General features: G+C 37.8%; 3 protein-coding genes across 3 annotated transcripts; all 3 read right to left on the bottom strand.

The window, feature by feature from the left end:
* Window positions 1-1,937: 1,937 nt before the first annotated feature.
* Window positions 1,938-2,453, bottom strand: FOMMEDRAFT_29529 (uncharacterized protein; the record flags this gene model as incomplete). Its single annotated transcript, XM_007267888.1, has 1 exon — window positions 1,938-2,453. The coding sequence occupies one exon, from the start codon at window positions 2,451-2,453 to the stop codon at window positions 1,938-1,940; it is 516 nt and encodes a 171-aa protein (XP_007267950.1).
* Window positions 2,454-3,224: 771 nt separating this feature from the next.
* On the bottom strand, window positions 3,225-5,513 carry FOMMEDRAFT_141532 (uncharacterized protein). Its single transcript, XM_007267887.1, has 8 exons — window positions 5,236-5,513; window positions 4,899-5,124; window positions 4,358-4,483; window positions 4,216-4,304; window positions 4,004-4,158; window positions 3,800-3,947; window positions 3,644-3,740; window positions 3,225-3,575 (listed from the first exon to the last, which is right to left on the bottom strand). Exons 1-8 carry the CDS (start codon window positions 5,311-5,313, stop codon window positions 3,550-3,552), a joined length of 945 nt encoding a protein of 314 aa, XP_007267949.1. The 5' UTR covers window positions 5,314-5,513; the 3' UTR covers window positions 3,225-3,549.
* Window positions 5,514-6,748: 1,235 nt separating this feature from the next.
* Window positions 6,749-8,244, bottom strand: FOMMEDRAFT_135033 (glycoside hydrolase family 25 protein; the record flags this gene model as incomplete). The annotated part of the gene is made up of 7 exons (XM_007267886.1): window positions 6,749-6,857; window positions 6,919-7,023; window positions 7,168-7,264; window positions 7,313-7,363; window positions 7,419-7,553; window positions 7,612-7,749; window positions 8,181-8,244. 7 exons carry the CDS (start codon window positions 8,242-8,244, stop codon window positions 6,749-6,751), a joined length of 699 nt encoding a protein of 232 aa, XP_007267948.1.
* Between the last annotated feature and the right edge of the window lie 2,134 nt (window positions 8,245-10,378).

Raw genomic sequence — 10,378 nt, 5'->3', positions numbered from 1 at the left:
TCAGCTCCTGCCATCCCTATATGTACCCTGCTGCTCTAGACTTTGTATCTACTCCTTGTAATCAATACAATAATCTCATCTTTTATCTTAGAATTGTATGTACTATAATTACTTTTATTTTTTCTTTATTACATTAATCCAGACTTTGTCACAATACAGAATTTTTGTACTGTCAATAGTTCAAGTTTTATACTACCATTGAACCTTTTAGCTCCTAAATGCTTATAGTTCTTATACATTTTATCAGAAAGCTTAATTTTGTGCCTTTCTAAGAGTAACTGTTTGTATTCCTTAACAAGGTTGTCTATTAATCAAAAACATCTTTAACTACCTTTTACTTTCAATTCTCTAATAAAGTAACTTGTATATAGTCTGTCTGGTTTGTATTCTTTCTTTAACTCCTATTTTGCTTTTTCAAGATATATAACTAATAAATATTTTACTTTTTTGTTTACAGAAATATTTGCTAATACAAATACATTAATCTATGTTGTGTATAAAAAAATCCTTCAGAGTGTTATTAATTTAAAATAAATATAAGGATTAAAAAAGTATTATTACAGATTTTATAAATGTATTTCTAATTGTATTTTCTAAATTTAGAAGACACATATTGTTAAAAACATTTTGACTTTTAGTTTGAATATTAGTAATTATTCTAAGAAGCAAACACAGAACTGTAACAAATGAATCTTATTTTATTGTTTACAGAACAGAGACATTTCATATAGTATTAGTTCTACAAGCTGTTTACATTCTTTCAACTTACATTCTTTCTTCAATCCTTTAATTACTATTTCTAACTTACTTTTATTCTTTATACTCTTAACCTTTTTACTTTACAAAGTCAAACCATTTTCTCTATTTAAAATAGAATCTTACTTTGATTAAATTCCTTCTTGTTTTGTTATACTTTGTTAATTACTTGTTTGTCTATCTTGTTACAGTCTTTACCTTTTTTAGTAGTAGTTTTTTACTAACTGTAAGTTTTATACTAATAACAGAACTCTGTACTCTAAAGAATTGTTGAGTTACTAAATTTGAGGAGCAAGTCTTATTGTGTCTCTTAGTATTAAGAGTATGTATAAAGTAACAATTGTATGTATTTACTATCTTTTAAGCTAATAAATTAAGTATTATTAGCTTGTAAACAATACAAGTATAAAAACTGAAAGATATACTCTTATACTATAAAGAAGCTTCTTCTTTAAGCAATGTTTATATGTAAAGTATCTTACTTTCAAAAGAGTGACTACTCTTTAAATGTAACTAATAGTAATATATAAATTTACATTCATTAAGTATAATAATACTTTCATCTTTATTCAGCTCTGTTATAATAATATAACTATTAACTTAAATTATAAAAGTAACAATCTTATTTTGCATATTAAATCTTATTAAAAGTATACTATGTAATAAGAGTAATGTATAAAGTTAGATGTAGTTTAAACTGTTTCAACATTTATACAGAGTCACTCAGTAATAGTAGTAGTTTATATATTTTAACACTAATAAAGGAGAAAATTACTTATATAATACTAAAATGTGTACAGATTGTAATTATGTGTATTGTACTCTAGTATGTTTTCTAATATACAATTAAGGATGTTGAGAAACATATAGTTGTTAGAATGTCTTCTAAGTTTTAACTTAGTAAAGAAACATAACATAAGTGAAAAACAGACTTGCTTGCTAATGCTCAACTGTACCATACATACTGTGAATTCTTCTTACTTCCTCTTAAGCAGTCTACAAAACCTTATCTCATAACTTAATATGTGTACTTTATAATAAACTCAGAATTGAAATATTCTTTTCATCTTATTAATTTTTAGTTTAAACATGAATGAATGACTCCACAGACAAGAATATCTTCATTACAGCATCCACTCAAAGTGTCTTCCTCTTATTACTTTGGCAGCTACAAAACAGAATTATTTTATGCCCTTTGTCTGTTCTGCCCACCATGCTGCTAAACCACATTCTTTTTTCAATCTTTTAATCACTTCTTCTAATTCTGTTTTGTTCTTCGACTCTACAGCCCGATCTCCTTCCGAGATCAAACTGCTTTCCTTGTCTAGGATCGATTTCTGCTCTTGTCCGAATTTGTCTCGATTTTGCCGAATCTTGTCAGCAATGTTCTTGAGCATTGTAAAAAGCTCTTGATTATTGAGTACTGTCTCAATCTCTTGAACTATTTGGTCATCTATCAGACTGCAGACGTTATCGAGCTCGCGCTTGAGATTATCCATAACGAGTTTACGTGCCACCTTATCCATGGTGTCATATGAATCCTGTGCATTTCGTGCACGGTAATCATGAAGTATCTTGCAGTGACAGAACTCTCTGTCTAATTTCTCCAGCGGATCTTCTCCCCGGGCAGAGGAGTGTTTACTGGTTCGCTTACTAACGCGATGAGTGTGTGTGGAGTGACCAGAATCATGTGCCATCTCTTGAACAGACAAAACAAAGTATTGGGGGAAATGCAGGCACAGAGACTGGAAGAAGGACTCTTATACTGTAGAGAGGCTCCTTCCCATTGCAAATACTATGTGCAAAGTACCTCACTGTATATTAGGGTTCATTGAAGTCACTTTGTGCAATATGAATTTTTTATACATAAGGTTAGGTGTAGCTTAGGCCGTTTCAATGTTAATGCAAAGTCACTCAGCAGTAGTAGCAGGCTATATACCTGAGTCTGCCTAATGCAACTGATGGACACTGAAGTGGAGAAGCATACAGTTAAAGAAAATGACTCGTAACTCAGCAACAAAACCCGACGCTGGTAAAAAAAACCTGCTCACAGCACCCAGATGCACACAGGCAATAATTATGTTAGTAAACGCAGAGCAGATACACACAATGTATGCTATTGCCTCGAGGCTCTCGAATGCTTCACCTCTGAGGGACACAGTTTGAACCCTTTTCCCGAAAGTAACGAGGTGTTAGCGTGTTATCCACGTGCAACAATTGGCCCTTTCAAAACTTCGTCAAACCTTCGTAGGCAGCTTCTAGACCGTCTGCGTTCCTGACACGCCCTGCATACCAGATAGGTTATCGCGAAGGTGGTAAGAACGAAGTTCGGGTCATTCGGTTGTAGCACATATATTTAGGTAGGTAACCCTTGATGACCGTTCCAAAATAACGGATTCACAAAGAAGCATATGTCTGACAAACACACAAAAACAGAGTGAATAAACTCAGGAGATTCTAGAGTGACAAACAAACAAATTCTTCAATGACTCTGTCCCAAGCAAGAGACGCCAACAAACAAAAACCGAGAAGGCAGTAAAAAAACAGCAATTGATGATAATACCAGTACGTCACATGAGAAAGAATTTCGAATTTCGAACAGAGGTAGTAGAAAAACAAAGGGATAACGTCAATAACGAGAGTGGACTGTGTAATAATAGATTAATTAACTCTGCAAAGGAAGAATCTTGGGGAGAAGTGAGAACGGTGGGTGGGTGAGGAGAATATGGGTAAAGGTATGTCTCCAAGGTAAAAAGTGAACAAAGGGCAGAAAAACATCATAGAAGAAAGAGGCTAGTAATTATAATCGTCCCATGATTCTATAATTCATGTTCAATAGATGAGTTGTTGCAGCACACAAAGTACGAGAGTGAGAGCGATGACGAACCTTCTGTGATACTCTTCCACCCTAGGAATATGGCCCCAACGGCCGCCGTTTCTAGTATGGTCGCAATGAACGATCCATCGATTTTCGCGCTGGTATTCTGAATGTACCAACATCAAATTAACGGCCGCATGGGCAAAAAGCAAATGATAGGCGTACTCGACAAATGACCTTGCCGAGCAAGAACCAAGCGAGTTGGCCGAGAACGAAGCACACCGCTGCGGCGATATAATACAACATTGGCCGACGTTCACGCAACACACCGAGGACAATGTATGACATCAGAATGAAGTACAGCAGCGCCGCCCTGGAAAAATTGTTAAGCATACACCATCACGAAAAATGAGATATCTAAACACATACGCGCCGGGCCAAATACTCGTAAGAACGAATACTGGGGTACTATGTACTGCTTGTGGAGGATTCGATGGACCAAACGTCGAAGTGATAGTCAATCCGACATCAAGCGAGATATACGTCGTCGCAACGAAGAATAGCAGAGCAAAGATGCCTATCGGCTATATTGTCGGAGTCGTCTTAGCAAAAATGGTTTCATGTTGATTGTACACACTTACGACTAGGGAGCTAAGAGTCCCGTCTTCAACTATTTGTGTTGCAACTAAGCCATTTGCGAGAAGCGCCCAAAACAGTGATGCAACAAGTCCTAAAATTGTCCCTCTTCAGAAACGCAACTAGGTGCAAGAAGAAAAGACAAACCTGCGTGTATTGCGGTGAGCACTACTAGAGCTGTGGTGCCTTGTTGTATAATGGATCCCGTTGTAACCAGTTGGAATGGTAGGGTCAAGAGGTACAAGACTAAGAAAACCCGCAGTTCCGAACGCCCTATTGAAGTCGGGTTAGCATTCCTTTAGATAAACAGTATAAGAATCGAATGGGAGTCTGCGCCTCATAAGAGACGGAACACTGGGATAACGTATCCAGCGCTTTCAAAATAAATGTGTTGATCCGACGACACCGCCTCGCAGATCCTCCCGAAGTGTATCTAGGCACCACAGGCTCTTCCCGACCGGACATACGGTGTGAACGCACCGACACATCCAAAGTAACCGGTGGGAGAGCAACGAAGAACGGATTTATGTTTTTCAGAAGAAATGCTGCAACGGTGCGCAGAAACAGATCATACACCGCCGAAACAAATAACCCGATCACCGCTCAAAACTCCGGGCGCAGCAGCTTCGCACGACATTCGGAAGACGAACTGGAAAGAAGTAACACTGCATATATGGATGAAACTTACCAACAGCTGCTTTTCTTCGAGAAGTCCATAATATCAACGCCGCCACGACAAAAATGCTAAGACCGCAAATGATAATGTCTGCGATATTCCCGAGCGACTTGGTTGTTCCGGTGAATGAATTTGTTTTCCCCACAAGTGGAATACCACATTCCGGGTTAATCCCTATGGGAGCGGATGAAGGGTCCGCGGACAAGCCGCTAAGAGTGGCATTCGAGCTCTTCTGAATCTATTGGCGCCAGATACAAGGTGAAACAACACGCAAAGGTTATAGTAGGGTGAGACGAAAAGCAACCAGTGAGCAAAAATCCACAATCAAACAATGCTCGAAGGTACGTACCTGCCTATAGAAGAGATTACACCATGTGTACGAAGGCACCGTATGGCATAGGGAATCGAGGTCACCGAAGCGCGTCATCTTCGGCCTATGTTATCGAGGAAAGGCGGAAATCGTGAAGGTCGTTAAGGAATCTGTACCACGGGTTACGCTGCTGTTGAACAGCTCCGGGTAGACTGTGTCGCAGTATTCAGAGATATTCGCCAGAGAGACGGGTGGACCAGCGCCCGCAGAGGCAACGGCAGCGACGAGGATTGTGTGGGCGTAGGCGGTGGAGGACGTGGAGGAAGAAGGAGGAGAGGGAGGGCCAATGACGGGAAGGAGAAGCAGAATCAGGGTTCGAGCCGTGCGAAATGAGCGGCCATCAGCGAGGCACGTGCACCCTGCCAACCGCGCGTCGATCGCCCCGTTTCGGTCGGTACATGTCCCTCTCTCTTGTCTCGCTTATTATCCCCCTGCATCGCACTGCGAGTCTGCACAGCAATGAACCATCCATCATCCACAAAAAAACCCTGAAGCAAGCATGTCGTTGCACAGCAAAATGGCAATTTCTCTTAATTGTTATGGCCAGACCGTGGTACCCGAGACAAGGCTCGACTTCGATCTTACAAACGCCGCGTCGTCGAATGGTTATCTCTTTCTCACGTCCTTCGTCTCGTTGGAGCACTCAGTTCTCCAGAACCAGCCCCTTTTCCACCAAGACGGAATGTCTTACCAATGTACCATGCAGGAGAAATCGGGACATTTTTTTCAGACAGACGATGAAGTTCTGTCCTCTAGACTAACTGAAATGCCTACCCGTGAAAGCCATGCGTTCTCCGCGTATCTAGGAGTTGCCAAGAAAAGCCCCAAATAACGACAGTCTAATTCACCGAAGCTTCTGGATGCCGTTCATTCATACCTGCATGTGGCGGCTTTCACCCTCCCTCGTGGACGTCATCCTCAAACTTAAACCTTAATCTGTACCTTTTCGAATTGTGGCGGCAAGTCAGACATTTCAAAGAGAGAGAAAAGACACTCGAGCCATGAACATCTAGACATAGGAGAGTTTCCCACCCTCGCAGTATGGCATCCGTAGTAAATTACCGTCGACATGCCTACCAAGCGCTTTTCTCTCCCGGGCCAATTTATATCGGATGCGCAGTACTACGGTAATTCGTATTCCACCTTCCAATCATTAGGAGAGGTAATCAAATTCATTTCATTGACTCTGTCCTTCGAGGATTCTTGTTTCAGATGAGCAGCATTCTTTGCCGATTTCACCGGGTTGAAACGTATGAGCACTCTGATATTGTACATCCATTTTCCCTTTCTCCTTATTGGTGTGTGTTTTCCTAGACTAGAGATCTTCCTGATGGCTTGTATGTCTTTGCAAAATACAGAACCAAACACTTTATGTATATAAGAACGCGATCCATTTCTGCACAACAATACGGAATTAAATTTACAACGCCGGCTAACTTCAAATAAGCAGATACCATCCACCAATATTCCCTTCGTTCCAAATATTATATTGTCAAGAACCCTTTGCAAGTCTAGCCAATCCCGTTGCGTCACCATTGAAGATGTCAGAATCACCCGGGTTCGGAGAGGCACTATCTGCGTTCTGCCAGAACGTATAAAACCTGATATACAGTCATGGTTAAAACCCAAACATCTGATTTGCGTACATATAAAAGTACTTACGGCCAGCCTGACGGTATTGGTCCGACTTCAGAAGCAAAATGAGCAATCCACAACGGGTTGTCATTGCTGAATGCCGCGCTGTTGCCAGTACAGGTAGTCCACCAGCTCGTTGTTGTGTAAATTACTAGCAAACACAACATTTATAAGTTACTTAAGAGAGGATCGAGTGATATTTTGTCAGTAACTTACCAGGAAATCTATTTGTCTTATAAGTAGAAAGTACCACAAGTAATATTAATTGGCGCTCACCTCCCAGTCTTCACTTCATACGTTGAGGAAAAATCTTTAATCCAAGATACCATTGCCGACTGGCTGAGCCCGTAGCACTCAGCACCATTAGGGTTGTCTTCACATAAAGTTAGCTTGGTATCTAAACAGTCACATTTCTTCTTACTTTCCAAGTCTATAGTACCAGGAAGAGTTATACCATCCGCTGACCAGCCACCTGCATTCAGATAATAATAATTTAGTAACTTGCAGTGAATGTAGTGTTATCTTACCTCCGTGAGCTAGGAAGAAGTTCGCTTGGGCAGCACCACTCGAGCTATCCGGATGTGCAAAGTGATAAGCTCCACGGATCAAACCTGCATTCGTTGCTCCTGTGTATTGAGAGCTAAAGAGATCACTTATGAAAGCTAAGTAGCAATAAATTTATTAGCAGCAAGCCAAAGTCAGACTAAACAGAATACATACTAGTGCCCTCTGTGGCCTTGATGTACACGAACGACACTCCATTAGCTTTGACAGTATTGAAGTTTACACCCGGTTGAAAGCCAGAAACGTCAATTCCCTTTGGGGCTGCACGCTTAAGAAGGGTAGGCGATGCAGTGACTGTTAGGACAGCCGAAAGAGCAGTAAGAAGCAGAGTGAACGCCATTCTGCCTCAGAGAGAGAAACGTCTGGCTAGGAATGATACTTATATATCCATCTCTCACGAGAATATCGAGGCCAAGATCTGCTGACAGACATGGAGACTCATTTGATGTTAAAAATTATCCAGAAGGAGACGATCAACATGGACCTGTCAAAGCTGTAAATCATATTGTCATAGCATGTGCTCTTGGCAGAAACAAGTTTCTGTCACTGATAGATTGAATACCTTGGTTGTATGCGAACAAGCCATAAGACGAACGTTGAAACCTTTTCAACAACGTGCTCCAGTCCTCCAGAAACATTGGTCAACAACTGAAGATAATTGAATCATAGTAATTAAGGTCCAATATGGTCTACATGGTCTTGGGAATATTGGCTGTTGTACAAACATACACAGAAAGACAAGCAAGTCGGAGAAATCGTGACGTGTATCTCCGTGTTGCACTCGGCCATTGTTAGACTATAGGATTTTGCTCCACAGGAGTACCATACTGAATAGAGTCAAGAGCCAAGGTATGCCAAAGAGCCAGGGACAACTCTTCACAGTTTTGTTAAGAAAGGGGAAAGAGGTTATGTGAGAGGCTTAGAGGGATCACACAAAGAGGAGGGATAGTGGACTCGGCTCGCTCTCTCGCAGCTTGCTTCATTGTCTGTTGATTAGTTAGTCTATATATACTATGTAGGTATGTCTCAGATGTAGAATGTATGATGGAAGGTATTCCATCATTGTTCATCATTGCTTGTAATGTAGTTTATATCATCTGAGACATACTCTCATGTAGTCTCGTCTTAACACTCCCCTTCAAACTCTTACTAGGTCTAGTAGACTTGTAAGATGTTTGCTTGCAGTATGTATAGATAGTTTAATCATTATAACTGCATTGTACAATTGTTCGTTTGTGTAATGCATTTATAACTTGATGTAGTTAATAATAATATTATTAGCATTGTAGTAATGCATTGTTTGTTCTGTGTACTGTCTGTTCCAAATGTCATCCACTTTGTGTTAAGTTCATCCAATGTTATATTGATTAAGTATATTTAATTAGTTTGTTCGTTTATAATATATTGTTGAATAACAGTATTGTTATCACAATAGATTGTTTGTAAATGTTATTAAATAATTTATAAATGCTTCAGAGACCTGCAGAATCTTGTCAGCATGCATAGGTATGTATATACACATATTTAAATCATAAATGTAATTGCTCGTTTTGTTTTATTGTTTGTTATTCAGTCATATCATTTGTTATTAAGTTTGTTTGAGTACTCTAGTAATTTCCTTTTTACTTCACAGTGAAACTAATGAATCACACTAGTAAAATGTATATTTGATGTTGCAATAATATCCTTCTTTAATTATTACTGTCTGTGTTCGTCTACGTTTGTATATGCATTAAGCATTCAGCAATAGCTGATTTATGTCTTTGGATTGAAGCTTTGTATTGATTGTATATTGTAATATTAATAATAATATTTGTTTTTGCCAGATTGCTTCATTCTGAGATCAATGAGGTTTTATACTAACATATAATTGTTGCATAGATGTTATGTCTGGCTGCAGGCATCTTACTATGTGTCTAGGTACATTGTATATGTATTATATCATGAATGTACTGTTTGTTTGTTTGCTTTACATTATTGTTTATATCTGTGTATTAATTTATTAATGTTATGTTTGTTAATTGATCGTTTCTGATGCATCCTGAGTAACTATACAATCTGTTGCATTGTTTCTTTAATAGCCAACATAGTTATCCGTTGTAAATCATTACTAACATGTGTTTGTATTATTTATCATTAACAATGTTATTGTGAATTGTTGCAATCATAGTATTGTGTATATATATGTGTGTATGTTATGACTATTGTTCTTTACTTTTTCTTTTGCAAAGAATAATGTATTGTAACACAATCTGTATATAAGTAATATATTGGATTATGTTTACTATAATTGTCTCCTAGTGTTCTTTAGTTAATCTAGTACTATGTGCAATTGTAGTATTTGTTCAATGTTTTATTTGTTAATTGGTTTGCTAGGTAAAATGTTTTGTATATCAGTTTTGTTTATTTTATTTGAATCATTGTATAGATATACCTATTAGTATCTATCTGATGTATTTCATAGTATTATAATACTGTTCACACTTGTATTAATTGTGTAGTGAGGGCAAATTAATTGTTTGTACAAGAATTGATTTAATAGTTTTATTTAATTATATATATACACTCTATACTTGTTTATATAGTTATTATCTGTGTATCGTTTGGTTGTAGTTGTGAATTATATTGTAATTATATTTGTATTATCATATAGATATATTATTTATTGTTTTATGTATGTTCCAAAGTATTATTTTCGTTATTCATCACTTTTATCTATGAACTATAGTCTGAATTGATGAATTATTTTGTTATATAATGTGATAATTGTCTGTATATTATTTATTTTTGTATTAAACACTGTTAAGTTAATTATATTATCATATTAATATTATTTGCCAAGTATGAGCATTTGTTTTGTAGTAGAATTATTATTTATTTAATGTTGAAGTTCAATTACACATTGTGTGACTTCTGTTATTTA

Source organism: Fomitiporia mediterranea (assembly GCF_000271605.1).
Source record: "Fomitiporia mediterranea MF3/22 unplaced genomic scaffold FOMMEscaffold_7, whole genome shotgun sequence".
Taxonomy (NCBI): domain Eukaryota; kingdom Fungi; phylum Basidiomycota; class Agaricomycetes; order Hymenochaetales; family Hymenochaetaceae; genus Fomitiporia; species Fomitiporia mediterranea.
Note: the sequence above shows the minus strand (reverse complement) of the source record. Positions and strands in the feature narration are given on the sequence as shown.

Coding starts and splice junctions, on each gene's coding strand:
- FOMMEDRAFT_141532 (XM_007267887.1), bottom strand. CDS start 5,313: ATGACGCGCTTCGGTGACCTCGATTCCCTATGCCATACGGTGCCTTCG. Junction 4,305..4,357: donor GCTCACCGCAATACACGCAG/GTTTGTCTTTTC, acceptor GGACAATTTTAG/GACTTGTTGCATCACTGTTT. Junction 3,576..3,643: donor GTGGAAGAGTATCACAGAAG/GTTCGTCATCGC, acceptor CATGAATTATAG/AATCATGGGACGATTATAAT.